We start from the raw sequence: 13,759 nt of genomic DNA on the forward strand, positions 1-13,759 counted from the left end.
GTCGTGTCTTACTGATTATTATTTTTATTTACACGTATTATTTTTATGATTATGATTATGATTATTATTTAAATAGATTTGAATGGCCTAATATACAATGAAAATTAATTCTGCTTTGTTAATTTTAATGAAGAACCAGACTTCACATATCTCCTTTTAGTGGAACATTAATACAAATTCAACTAAACTGTATGGTTGTGAAAACACTCTTCACCATGTATGTTGTGTTACATTTTTCTCCTTATTTAATAGGATTCTAACGTAATTGAATTTAAACGTAAAAGCTGCACAAATCTTTAATCTCCCCTGACATCTGGTGGTCAGGTACTGTCATTACCATTAAACAAATCAAACCGATGTTATAGTGAGGTGACAAAAACATTTGTCTATATGGTGTATTACTGAATAAATGCATTCAAGGGTGATTTTGTCGATTAGTTAAATACAATTAAAATTAATAAATAATGTATATAAAGGTATTTGCTTTATTTTAACCCACAAATGACTGCTGCAAATTGTGGATATTTAGATGTGAGTTTGGGCACCAGTAAGTCAAATTTTCTAAGTACAGTAAAACATTTTGTCTTCTGCAATATTTTGTTTATGACATAGAATTAGTAAATACACTTTTTTTTTTCCATTGTGACAATTGTAACAGTGTTTTATGACCATGTAAGTAAAGTAAGGTTTACACCCTCCTCCCTGAAATGACCTCTTGCAGGGTGGGATGTATGAAAGGGTGACTATTCAGCAAATGTAGTTTTTGTTAAATATACTCGTGTTGATTGTATTTCTGATTTTGCCGGAATATTATACATCGTTTTTTATTTGTTGTGAATATATTCTCCGGGTTTCAATTTGTGCTTCAAAACAAAAAATCTAACTTTGGCTGTTCAACTCATTATATTGTATTTTACTTCAGGCACATTTTTGCAATATACAAAAATCAAACTACAACTATTTTAATTACGATCATTTCTTTTTATTTGTGTTGTTTAATACCGTCAACAACTGCTCACACTCATAGAAACGGACATGAGTATAATGAGTACTATAAAATGAATACTTTACACCATGTCAAGAGTTTTATTTGACAGTATTTCAGAATATCATACAGGTAAACAAGAGTTTAGCAAAATTTAATATATTCGCACTGTTGCATTTCATAAAAATATTTGATCACTTAAGTCTTTGAAACTATCAATAATACATTAAACCATATTTATAGGAGTACAGCTGTACAAGGTAAATACACATCTAACACTACACAGTAATATCGATCTGAAATGGGCCCCTTGAATGTGCCATCTTTCACAGATTCAATATTTTCCTCAGTAATATAAAATGTTTTTTTTTGTTTTGTTTTGTTTTTTTATTTCCCCACAGCAGGCAGGATACAGCTTCTTCAGGAAAAAGCATGAGCTGTGCAATAGATGCTCTGTCTTTCTCTTCCTACATCTTCACATGTAAACAGCAATTAACTTTAACACACTTCAACCACTCTGTGAATCAGTAACTGGTACAAATGCAGGTCATAGGTACGAAACTATCAGGGTCTTATGAATGCTGTTGTTTTCGCTGTGGCACGTTGTTATTTATTTATTCTTCACATTTTACGAAGATTTAGGTCTCTGATATGCGATCAAAGCAAACGTAGCTTCGTTATTCATCTCGGATATAAACGTTTCTGTACTGCTTCGTGTTTATTAGTTACAGTCCGTGTACTTGAGTAGACAGTCTTCTGTTGGCACAGTTATCAGGCTGTGTGTATATATATATATATATATATATATATATATATGTGTGTGTGTGTGTGTGTGTGTGTGTGTGTGTGTGTGTGGGCTGGAGAGCAGCAGAGGCCTGCTGTAGTTTCATTTGCACACTGCACATGAAGGCGAAGCAGAGAGAAATGTTCGTCTCACAAAATCATTTTTATGGCACAAATTGCTCCTTAAAACGGAAAGTAGGCGAGTTTCCACACTTGCGCACAATGTAGTGATCCGATCTCGCTTTCACGCCCAAGACTTAAAAGATGTTATTAGGACTGAATGTTTCTACCTCAGGCAGGTATCAATGAAAATTATGCAGGTGGAGTTGTAGAACTGTAGAATTAGCTCCACAAGTTCGACTGACTCATGCACTCGAGTAAAGCCAGCAAGGAGAATCGAACAATTCTCTACTTGTAATGTGGCCAGTATCCTTGTAAGGTTTTATAGCATATTAGAGTCATATTCCGTCGCCATCTGTAATATGTGATTGCCAGAAGATCAGAATTTGGACACTTTTCCCTGCAATTAAAAATATTTTCACTATATCCATCTTGGCCAAATTTCCAGCACAGGCCTGCTCTCCTCAATCATTAAACAGCTTTCACCCAGAGAGGGTGAAGGCTGAAGGGTTTTCCTCTGGGGCCTCTGAAGCCAGCAAACCAAACTTATTCAAACGTAACACACTCTGAAGAAACTGCTATCCACCCTCTTCTACATACATGAGCTCACAGTCGGCCAGGATTACTTAGTATTGCTGTGATAGACAGAGGAGAGACAGTCAGCCATCCCTTCCACCCAGAGACTCTCTGGAGTCCTGGCCATGGTCGACTCATGGTCCATGGCATCATCCAGGTCTCAATGTTCCATCTCCGGATAATCCGCTGAGCGAAAATGGAGCCCAGAAGAGATCCTTTGACTCCAAACAAGCTTATAAGGGAAGTCCAAGGCAAGTTGTCATGGCACACAATGAGTGTTAGCAGCAAACATATTTCTGTAGAATTCTGTGCTGAATTCTTGGAATGGTTTGTAACCTGGAGCTATCAGTACAATTTGCCAATTTAGAGATCGAACCAATTTTAAAGACGCAATAGACACAAAACATTCCACCTGACTGCTTACAGGCGTCACAAAATATTTATGAAAATAGCTGTTTATTTATCTTCAGTAATTGGCCAAATGTGTGGTGAATTTAAAGTCAATCCTATGAATAATTTCGATGTTTTCTTGAAGGTGGGACAAAACTGGACAAGCAAGAACACCAAATTGAAGAGAATTCAATTATAAGTGAGTTTCATGAAAACACATTTCACATTCTTTTCTCACTCTGGGGAAATGTGACAATTCTTGACTTTTGAATGATGCTGGAAATTCTTTTAACGACGCTGGTTATTATCTATAGGTGAAAAATGGCATGTTTGATGTTCTGGCCAGGTATTATGTCATAGTGCTAACTGTCTCCTGCTTCAAGAAAAAGTGGTTTGAACAATGCGTACAGTGTGAAGGATATATCAAACAAAAAATGCATGACGATCAGTCAAAGCTGAAGCGCATTTCTGTAGTTTTTTTTTTAGACATTAACAATCTGACAGCTGCATGTTTAATGTAAAAAAAAAAAAAAGCTAAATCTCAAATGTAACAGTCCAAGCAAGTACTGTTAGTGGTCTCAGAAAACACATTTCATGCTGTATCCATTCCTGCCAGTAAGGCACTCTGCCCCATACAACTGGGTCTCTGTTCACACTATACACACTCTGCTATTTCCCCAAATCTCCCAGGCTCACACCTCCATTTCCTCCATGTGTGCAAACTCTTTTCAATTTATTTAGACTCCTTTAGTCTCAGACAGCACAGTTCAATCCTCTCTTGCTTTGCCATTTTCTGGGTGTAATCCAACATCACAGCTTCCACCTACTAATGTCCCTTTAGCTTGATGGCCTCGAGGCAAAAGAAGACGACGGAGGGCCGATTTCTAAGCATCGGGACGGGGGCCCCGGCCCCACAGTGGTGTGGTTCATGAAGCACAGTACAGGGACAACGAGGATGAAATGACACACTGAGGTGTTTGAGAAATCCGTGGATCGTAGGTTCCGCTTCGCTAGTCCACAGTCATTAAAAACATTTTCGCCTTCATAACATTAACGTAGTGCATTTTCTTATTTTATTCTAATAATTGTTTATTATCGTGATCCTGTTTTACAGATGGTCAGAGGTACAAGTCTTCATGATTGTGTCGCTGACTGATATGTATGTTTATATGATACTGTTTGTTTCGATTTTCCTTTAGTTTCTGATTATTAAAAAAACCCTATAAATTACAATGATAGCTTCTCTCAGCTAAACCGTGTTTTCTCAACAGAAAAGTGCAGTGTGATGACATGATCTTCACCTCTTTATCGTTGTGTTCACACAAGTACACATGGGCATGTCTACGCTGGACCAATACTGACAATTAATGAAACACGATTCTGCTGAAATAGTCGAGTTCTCCATAAGTTTCTGGTGACTGTGGTACCTTTCATGCTACACATAGAATTTCTTCACGGGTTGCCCCAGGGATTTAAGAGGCATGTAATATAAGCAATTCAAAATAATACAAACAAGCCCTCCTACATGATCAACCGAATATACGAACAGGATCAGATCCCTATCAGATGGTGAGTGGAGCACAATGAGAGAGCATCCAATGAGCAGGAAAACCAGACTTTAACAGTTCAGTCTGGTCTTCTCCGAGGTCCTGTTTGATCCAGGCGAGTTCAATCCCCTTCATGTTTTTATGATCATAAAAAAAACCCTGGATCAGACAATCCATGACTGGCATTCGTTCCCTGACTTCATACCGGACACTGTTCGTCATTTTCTAGAACTTTGCTTCCCATTCATACACAGCTCTTCTGGATGGACCTGCCACCCCTCCTCTGTGTGCAACTCTGCAATGCTGGTGGCACCGAGCTAAGCTGGCCTCCAGTGAGCACCATGTCTGGTCCAGGCCCATCATGCACTGCCTGTTAGAGAGAGAAAGAGAAAGATAGGGGGAGGCGGGGCGAGTCCAGGGAGCAGGGCTGGGTGAGATGATGGGCAATGACAAAGGGCACAAGTCGATCAACGGGGCCACGCTACTTCCTGCAAGGCAGCGAGGGCTGGAGGGTCAGAACTCCAGGAGGGGGCACCGTCTAGTAAACAATAAAAGACAAATAACATATATGACATTTAAATGTAAATATTCCAAAATCTGTAAACAAAAATTTGGATGAAACAAAGCTATATATATTATATAATAATAATTATATATATTATATATATACAATTTCACAACTTCATTTTTTCCTGGTTGCACAACTACAGCTGACTCTACAAGCTTGAAAAGACATTATAATCACACACTCCAGTGCCCAGGATATTATTCACTCTCTGGTGTTTGTAATGAATTAAATGATTTATAATCACACACTTGGTGTCACCCAAATGAGGATGATTTCCCTTTTGAGTCTGGTTCCTCTCAAGGTTTCTTCCTCAAACCACCATGAGGCTCGCTCATCAGGACTAAATACACATAATTCTCTTCTATTTAAATTCTTACATTCTGTAAAGCTGTTTTAAGACAATGTCGCTATAAAAATAAACTTGAATTAAATGAAAAATTATTTCAGATATATTTTACTTTTCTTGCTAAGCTCCTACGCTAGTGATAGGTCTAGAGCTTTCTTAGCTCCTGAGGTAGTTAGCAAAAACCCTCTGAATTAAAATGGAGCTAAATGTAAGAGCAATACTCTTAATATGAATTGACCTACTCCTAATAACACATTAAAGATGCAGTTTGTAAAGTCTGATGTGTCTCTAGACTCATAATCATATCTTTTGTGAGTGACAGCTACACTTTTAAGGAGAGAAATAATGCAGCTCAAACATTATTAGAAATACAAACAAAAATTGGTTTTGATATACAACTAATGCACTTCAACACACTCCATACATTTTATATATCACAATATATTTAACAAAAGTTTAGAAAATACCATAAATAAACAAGAAAGAATAAAATGGTCGAATGTGCAAAGACAATGGTCAAGTAAAATGTAATAATCTAAAAATTGATCTAAATAATAAATCTAATAATTAATTGATCTAATAAAAATAAAAAAATCTAATAATTCTCCTTGCTAATGTTTATTATTTAATTTTTTAAATCCATGTACTCTAGGACTTAAGTACAGTTTCAAGATGTTTTCTGTACTTGGATTAAATTTGTTTTTGGACTTGTTGGCATTTGTACTGGGACATATCTCAGTCCTGGGCCTCAATAATTATGGTTTGAGTCTCAACCTGGAAGTTAAATAATTAAAATAACCAAAATGAAAAGTAATAAGTTTCATTTAACAACTAGATATAACCAAGATTTATTCATAAATTGTTTGCAAGAGCAATCACATAAGGAATTTTCCGTTTATGAAAACCCTGTCATATTGAACAAAGCTATACCTGAGTGAGTGTGTAAAATGTATTTAAAGACTAAATTATTTAAACCTTGTAGAAATCATACAGAATCAAGTTACTGCACTTTTTTTTTACAGCATGTACTACGATGTCACTTACGAATTTAAATATCAAAGCAGTCATGTGACACCCTTCAGCTTTTTAAACACAGCATTGGAAAGGGTGCAAGAGGTTTCTGGTTGAAATCTCTGAGAAAAAAACAATCCCTAAAACCCCGCCTTTCAGTTGCTGTTGTGCAGTGACATAATATTTTTTTATTAGCATAGATGTACGTCAAAATATCTTGTCTATTGCAGCTGTGTGCAAACGGACTTTTATGCAAATCAGGCATGCTGTGTATGCCCCTAGTAATTTATGACTGATTGGCATTCGTGAACATTTGCATTCGAATGCACACAAAATCACTTTCTAAAACTTTTGTACTCTCTGGGTCCTACTATGGATTCACAAATTGTAAATGTCACGCAATAGGGAGAGATTTGGAGGAAGGCTGTGAAGATTTATGCGCGATTCGGACTAATGAAAAATCTGATAACATCTGCCATTAATTATACATATCATATTTTTCTTTACCTGCATGCCTGTTTATTATAAATATCATTATGTACAAAAATGTCAAGTATCTTATATTATACAGTGTCTTTTAAAAGTTTGGAAATAACTAGTAAAAACATACTAGGTAATGTACAAAGATTTACTTGGAACAAAAAAAAAACAAATATATAAATGTACAGATGTTTTCCATTGAAAAATCCTCCTTTAGCATGAATAACAGCTTTACTCAGTCTTGGCCTCTGGACAGTTTGTTTCTCAAAACATTCAGCTAACTTCTTTGCTATGCCAAAGGTGTTCTTCACTAGTTGGAGATTTCTTTCTGACTTTGTGATCCAGTTCATCCCAGAGCAGTTCAATAGGATTTAGGTGAGGTGACTGGGGAGGTCATTCCATGATAGATACACTCCAGCCAAGTGTTTGCTCTCTAAATAACGCTCAGCTTGGACGTACGCTTCGGGGCAGTTGGTTCCAATTAGCTGCAGTCCTGACAAAATTGCATGGTGTTGAAGTACGGAATGGTAGTCATGTTGGTTTAGTAATCTTTTTATCCAGAATAAGTCTCCAACCTTCCCTGATCCAAAACAACCCCAAACCATTAAACTCCCACCTCCGTGTTTGACTGTGGGTGTGAGGCAGTCTGCTAACATCTTCTAGCATGTTCTCTGTCTTATATAACAACTTCTGTTAGAGCCAAAAAGTCTAATTTAGACTCATCTGTCCACAGAACATTCTTCCAGTCAGTCTTCCACTCTTTAATTCTTGTCTGGGTTTTGCCTTTTACAAGTTTGTTGCATATAAACAAAAGAAACATTTATGCGTCTCAAAAATAATAGAATATTAGATGTTTCCAAACTTTAATCAGACACTGTACATCTTGTATTATTAGATTTTTGTCACTAATGAAAGATTTAGGAATGCCTGTGTTTTCATTGCAATTTCAATTTATTTTGCCGGATGCAACGAGCTGAAAAAATGATGAACTGCCCCAAAAAGAAGGAAGAAAAAGAAGAAACAGAGAGAAAAGCAAGCATGCAGTTTGCCACAAACCGTGTCTTTAGAGTGTCCCATTATGAAGAAATAGGGAGAGGCAAGAGTGTCGCTTTTCATGCACATGGAAAGGTTGGAAGGTACCATTCCTACGAAAGAGGGAGTAAAGATCTACTCTATGACTGGCGTTAAGAGTAAAAGCAGAAGAAGACCAGAAAAACTACAACCAGTTAAAGAACAGCATGGTGCAAACCAATGTCTTATCTCTACTGGCTGGGTTTCAGCTTGCTGATTTGTGATCTGGTAAAGCAGCTTAAAGCTGGTTCGTTCGGCCTGCTTTTACCTCCTGATCCAAATGTGAATTTGTGTGATGAGGGTGACGGGCTGCTGGCCAGAGATCTGACCGCTGCCTCATGCACATGAGCTTCGAGTTCACTGAAGTGATTAGATATAAAGGTAGCTGAGTGCACTGACAATTAAAATTATATAAACTATTACAAACAGATTAGCTTTAAACCCCTACGGGGAAACAGGTGCTACCCTTAAATAGTCTTAATTAAGTCAGCAATGTGGTTATTACTGACTTTTTTTTAGCTATCAGTTGAAAAAAACACCCACAATATTAATTGTGATATTCTTATGGATTTTTCCTGTAAGAGAAAAGTGCAGCCAGTAGAGACCAGAGACAGACCAGTGAATATTTTAAATAAATATTTCATGTACACACAAATTTTTCCACAAATGTAGTCAATCAGTCAAGACATGGCATTGAAATTCTCTAGTTTTGAGCTTTTAAACTAAATGTTGCCTACAGGTAAGTTGATTTTAGTAAGTTTGATTTGAGTCCTAAACAATTTTTTGGCAGAATGTGCTTTGTGAATGTAAAAAAAAAAAAAAAAAAAAAAAAAAAAAGGCTATATAAAAATCACATAATAAAAGGTAAAAATCCCTTCAGTCACACAGAACTGCAGGAACAGCTTACAATAAGCAAAAAATGTCTACCTTGATACATGTGATGTCTATGCAAGGCTTCATGCCCTGTCTGAGATCAATAGGCAATGTCGGAACAATTTAGCATGATTAGGCAACCTTGGCGCAAAATCATTCTAAAAAATTGGCAGTAATGTAGAAATGTTGCACAAAAGGCATATACCACTATATGCCTTTTGTGCAACATTTCTATATGAGTATTTCTGATGTGAATAGTTTGTCAAAGCCAGGAATGAAAGTGTTGAGTGAATCCACTGTTCAAAGGAGGACTTGCTGAATGCACTGCTTTCAAAAATGATGGGTTAATCATCCTAATAACTGTAATAATTGCTAATGTCAGGTGCTTTAAATGTTTGGTTGCAGCCAAGTTTGATGTTAAATTGACAATACATTTTTTTTTTACTAGGTTCCCTTGATGGTTGTTAGCATTATTATATTTGTGGACACCTGACCAGCACACTCATATACTAGTGATGGGAAGATCGGTTCCTTTTCAGGAACTCGAGCTGTGTCAACAACGCGTTGGGAACCCTTCCTCATTGTCCATGTTCTGAATCACGTGTGTAATCCGTCCAATAAAAAAAGCACAGCGTCACCGGCGAGGTGACGTCACAACAAGGAAGCTATAAAAGCACATAGAGTGAAGCCGTCACTAGCTTCTGTTTGTTCATGAAGCACTCTGTGTGTATTGTCTTGCCATGGTTCATACTATATATATATATATATATATATATATATATATATATATATATATATATATATATATATATATATATGTATATGTATAAAAAAATAAGGAATTAAGGCAAGCAAGAAGTGAGAAGAGAGCGGAGCATGCTAAGTCGCTTCCTGAGGGAGCAGACTGTGTATATTGTGCTCGCATGTCCATGCGAACCCTCTGCTCCGCTCTCCAGGAGTTCCAGGAGCTCTGCTGCATAGTGGATTTAGCTCTCAGGGCCACAAAAGAGACCGCTATGAACGTATAATTGGTTAACATGAGCTCAATCAGAGCACTTACCGGTCTGGCATCATTCTCGATCACATGAAGGAGCTGGGGTTTCGGCTGAACGCCAAAAAGAGTGTGCTTTCTCCATTACAGAGAACCACTTATTTAGCCCGCATTGCGTTAATGCTTACGGCCATCAGGATGATCAGAGAAATGCAGTTACTCACTGTCAAGCAGTTCCACAGACTGCTGGGGCTTATGGCAGCAGTGTCTGAAGTGGTTTCACTTGACCTCCTGCGCATGAGACCCCTTCAGTGGTGGCTCAGGACCTGAGGGTTCTCTCGGAGGGGCAATCCGCTTCGTACAGTGAAGGTCACATGGCGAGCCCTACATGCCTTAGAGGTCTGAAGAGATTCCGGGTTCCTATCTCAGGGCCCCGTGTTGGGAGTTCCAGAGTTCTAGAGATGCTGGCCGCGCTTCTAGCATTGAAGCATTTCCTGTCGGACCTCAGATGTCACCATGTGTTGATCTGCTTGGACAACACCTCTTACATCAACCACCAGGAGGGTCTACACTCACACCTCCTGTACAAGCTGGCACGCCAGATCCTCCTGTGGGCACAGGGAAAGCTGCTCTCCTTAAGGGCATTGTACATTCCGGGCTGTTTCAACAAATCAGCGGACACCCTTTCAAGACAAGTGTTAAGTCCCGGGAAATGGCGACTCCACCCTTATGTGGTGCTCTGGGAGAAATTCGGCAGGGCTCAGGTAGACCTGTTCACGACTCAAGAGACATCACACTGCCCCCCTCTGATTCTCCCTTACACCGGAATGCAGTCTCCTCCTGGTGGCCCAACGGTTGCCGGGCAGTCCATGGTTTGTGGATCTGGTAGCCCTTCTAAAGCACCCTCCCTGGGAGATTCCTCTCAGAAGGGATCTAGTCCATCCCTGGCCAGAGTTGTAAAGGCTGTGGCCCCTGAGGGGGAACAGTTTAGAGATTCAGGTCTCTCCACCAAGATGGTAAACAGACACTTAGCAGGTGGATTGTCGATACAATTGCATCCTCTTATGAGTCCCCTGGTTGTGAAAAGTGCTATAGAAATAAACTTGACTTGACTTTTATAACCTTGACCTCAGTGCCACTCCTGACCCCTCTGTACTTCAACCTAGCTGTGCCCTCACACACTAGGCAGAGACTGGTCAGTCTGGCAGCATTGGACTCTCGTTCCCAAAGCGTTGTTGACGCAGCTCGAGGTCCTGAAAGGGAACAACTCCCGGTTATGTATGTAACCCTGGTTTCCCGAGAGAACGAGACGCTGCATCTCCATGCCACACTGCCGGCATAGCTAGCACCGGCTTCACTCCATGTGCTTTCATAGCTTCCTAGTCATGACGTCACCCCGACGGTGATGCCACGCTTTCCATTGGACGGTTTACACACATGATTCAGAGCGTGAACAACGCAGAAGCGTTCCCAAAGCATTGCTGATGCAAAGTCTTGTTCTCTCAGGGAATCAGGGTTACATTTTAGTGACTTCTTTCTTTGAATCTGATTTATCAAAATGAACAAGTAATTTCATTTATTTAATTTTGTTCCTTTGATCAGAAATAATATAAAATGTTAAATTTTCAATAAGCAGATTCCCCAACGTTTCTACATACACAAAATTTGACTATAGATCCAATAATATATGTATATATAACTGCATTGCGTATATGGGAGTCATGTGAAAAAAAAAACGAACGACTCGGACCAGAGGACTCAAACTGCTCAATTCTGTTTCATGTGTAATGCACTGCACAGCATCTATAAGAGTCACGTGATAAAAGAACAAATATCTCGGTCTAGAAGAGCCAAGAGATGAACTACTCAGTTCTGTTTCCTGTACATAATTTACAGAGATTTGGCAATGCTTTGCTCATACACGTCCAGTAGAAAATGTATTAATTACTCTTTGAGACCAATCGTTCTTCTAAATCACATTAAAGACTCGTTCAAAATGGACGGATCGTTAATGAACGACCCGTTACCTACCCAAACTGTTGCAGCAACGTTGGGAAAAAAAAGAGTATGTTTATTATTAGTTAAACCATACTCAACATAGAGCATGATGAAGACAAAATATTTTTGTAAATGTATTTAAGTAACATTTACATTGGAAAAATTTGCAATGCAAAGCGGATTTTCCCATAGGAAATAATGTTCCAGATCATTCGTTTCACACACCCAAAATTATTCATATGAAAATCATTTTAATGGTATATTATGTACAAATTATTGGCCCTAATGTATCTGAAACAAATAACAATGATTAGTACACAATATAAAGTAAAAATAAAACAAATTAACCTGCACTTTACCTTTTAACCGAGTCGTGGCTGGTGTGAAGGAGACGAGAGGAAGGAGAGAAGGTTTATTGGTTGGAAGGAGAATCTCCTTCCATAAGAACACACGTGGTCACAATACTATAGTAAACAAATGCTGCCTATACTCAGTTGAGCGCGAGCCGTTCACGTGTTGTTTGTGTGATGCTCGATGTTCGCAATGCAAGTTACATTTTAATCAAACTTTTTGCTCGTCCTGCAAAGCATTTGTAAAGCATGTTACTTACAATCCAACGTTCTGGTGTATGTTAATCATCAGGAAACCAAACTTAACTCTAGCTATGTTTCCACACGGACAGTTTTATTTGCAGATTTTGATTTGAGACTTGGCGCATCAGTAAAACAAATGTTTAGTAATTAAAAGTTACTTTTTAGTGGAACTTTTTTTTTTTTTTTTTTTAGTAAAGAAAGGACGTTATCAATAAATGTGTGCTGCGTTGAAGGTTTCAATTTAGCCTCTTTTATATTTATTTATTTATATTCTTAAAAATATTTTTTAAACTGAAATATACGCTCTGGATTAATCGCGTGGTAGTAAAATTTGTGCCGTTCAAATGAATTTATATATATATAAATTCCAGTCAGTCCACAAACTTTTAGCCATTTAGCTTAGATTTAGAATAAAAAGAAGTACTCATTTGCCACAAAAACACAACTAGGCTAATTGATATCCTTAACTTGTAGTTAAATGTGCGTCTACAGCATTTGGCAGGTGCTTTTATGCAGAGCAACATCAGCAGAATCTATATTCATCAAAAAAGTCAATTCTACAAATGAATTCTACGTCTGTGTGAGTCTGGTCTTTCTGTAGAATAATAATAAACTATTTGATGAGAGAGAAAGCATCTTGCATCCATATTGGTTTATATGTAAAATTGCTGTAATAGATTTTTATCATTGGTGTGAATTTTTTTTATATTAAATGTACTTTACTGTATTTAAATCATCTTTTGCCTACTTTCTAGTTTTACTATCAAAAATATATAGCAACTTTTACTCTCTACTCAACTACACTTATGATTGAATATACGAGGTGGTATCAAAAAGTTTGCAGACTAGTTTTGTAACAAGCCAACAGATGGCAGCACAAGGCTGCCCGCACAGTCACAGGGAGCACCAAAATTCAAAAGTCAAAAGCTGTCTGTACATTTTGTCACATTTTGCACAGCAGCTGTGTCTGCCATAGCCATATTGCCATCTACAGGGCATCAAAGTTAGTAGATATGATTTGTCTTTTCACGACAATTAAGCTACTCCACATGAAGGCGAATTAGTGCTTAGCTGAATGCCAGGTGTTTCACATCAATTAAGGACAACGCTGCAGCCAGTAAAGAAAGTGGAAGGGAGCACAAGCGGTGCTAGCACTGACAACCATAAAACCTCACAAATCACCTGTTTTTCACAACGTGTCCTGGTGTGACTTTTAACTTGCAATAGAATCAGTTTTGTAGTAAAGTATCTATCCTTTTACTTAAGTATGATTTCTTAAAGGTTCTCTTTATACCTCTGGTTGTTATAAAACACTGTTGACTGATTGACTACATTTGGTGTAAGTAGAAAACTGGTTTAAATTCATGTTTGGAAGTTATAATTCATCAAATATGGAAAAGATTCCATTCCAGAAATATTTTAAGCTC

At 37.9% G+C, this 13,759-nt stretch overlaps 1 protein-coding gene across 30 annotated transcripts in view; it reads right to left on the reverse strand.

The window, feature by feature from the left end:
* Window positions 1-1,066: 1,066 nt before the first annotated feature.
* The window catches only part of magi2b (membrane associated guanylate kinase, WW and PDZ domain containing 2b), a 163,021-nt gene continuing 150,328 nt past the window's right edge, over window positions 1,067-13,759 (reverse strand). For 22 of the 30 annotated variants that reach the window (XM_083560821.1, XM_083560839.1, XM_083560824.1 and 19 more), the window contains 2 exons: window positions 7,863-7,951; window positions 1,067-4,939 (listed from right to left, as the gene is read on the reverse strand). In XM_083560821.1, the coding sequence (XP_083416947.1) occupies window positions 4,883-4,939; window positions 7,863-7,951 (146 nt within the window). In that variant the 3' untranslated portion in view covers window positions 1,067-4,882. The remainder of the gene's footprint in view (window positions 4,940-7,862; window positions 7,952-13,759) is intronic. The other 8 variants (XM_083560846.1, XM_083560826.1, XM_083560827.1 and 5 more) reach the window with 1 other exon arrangement.

This window comes from Silurus aristotelis (genome assembly GCF_946808225.1).
Source record: "Silurus aristotelis genome assembly, chromosome: 14".
Lineage (NCBI taxonomy): Eukaryota > Metazoa > Chordata > Actinopteri > Siluriformes > Siluridae > Silurus > Silurus aristotelis.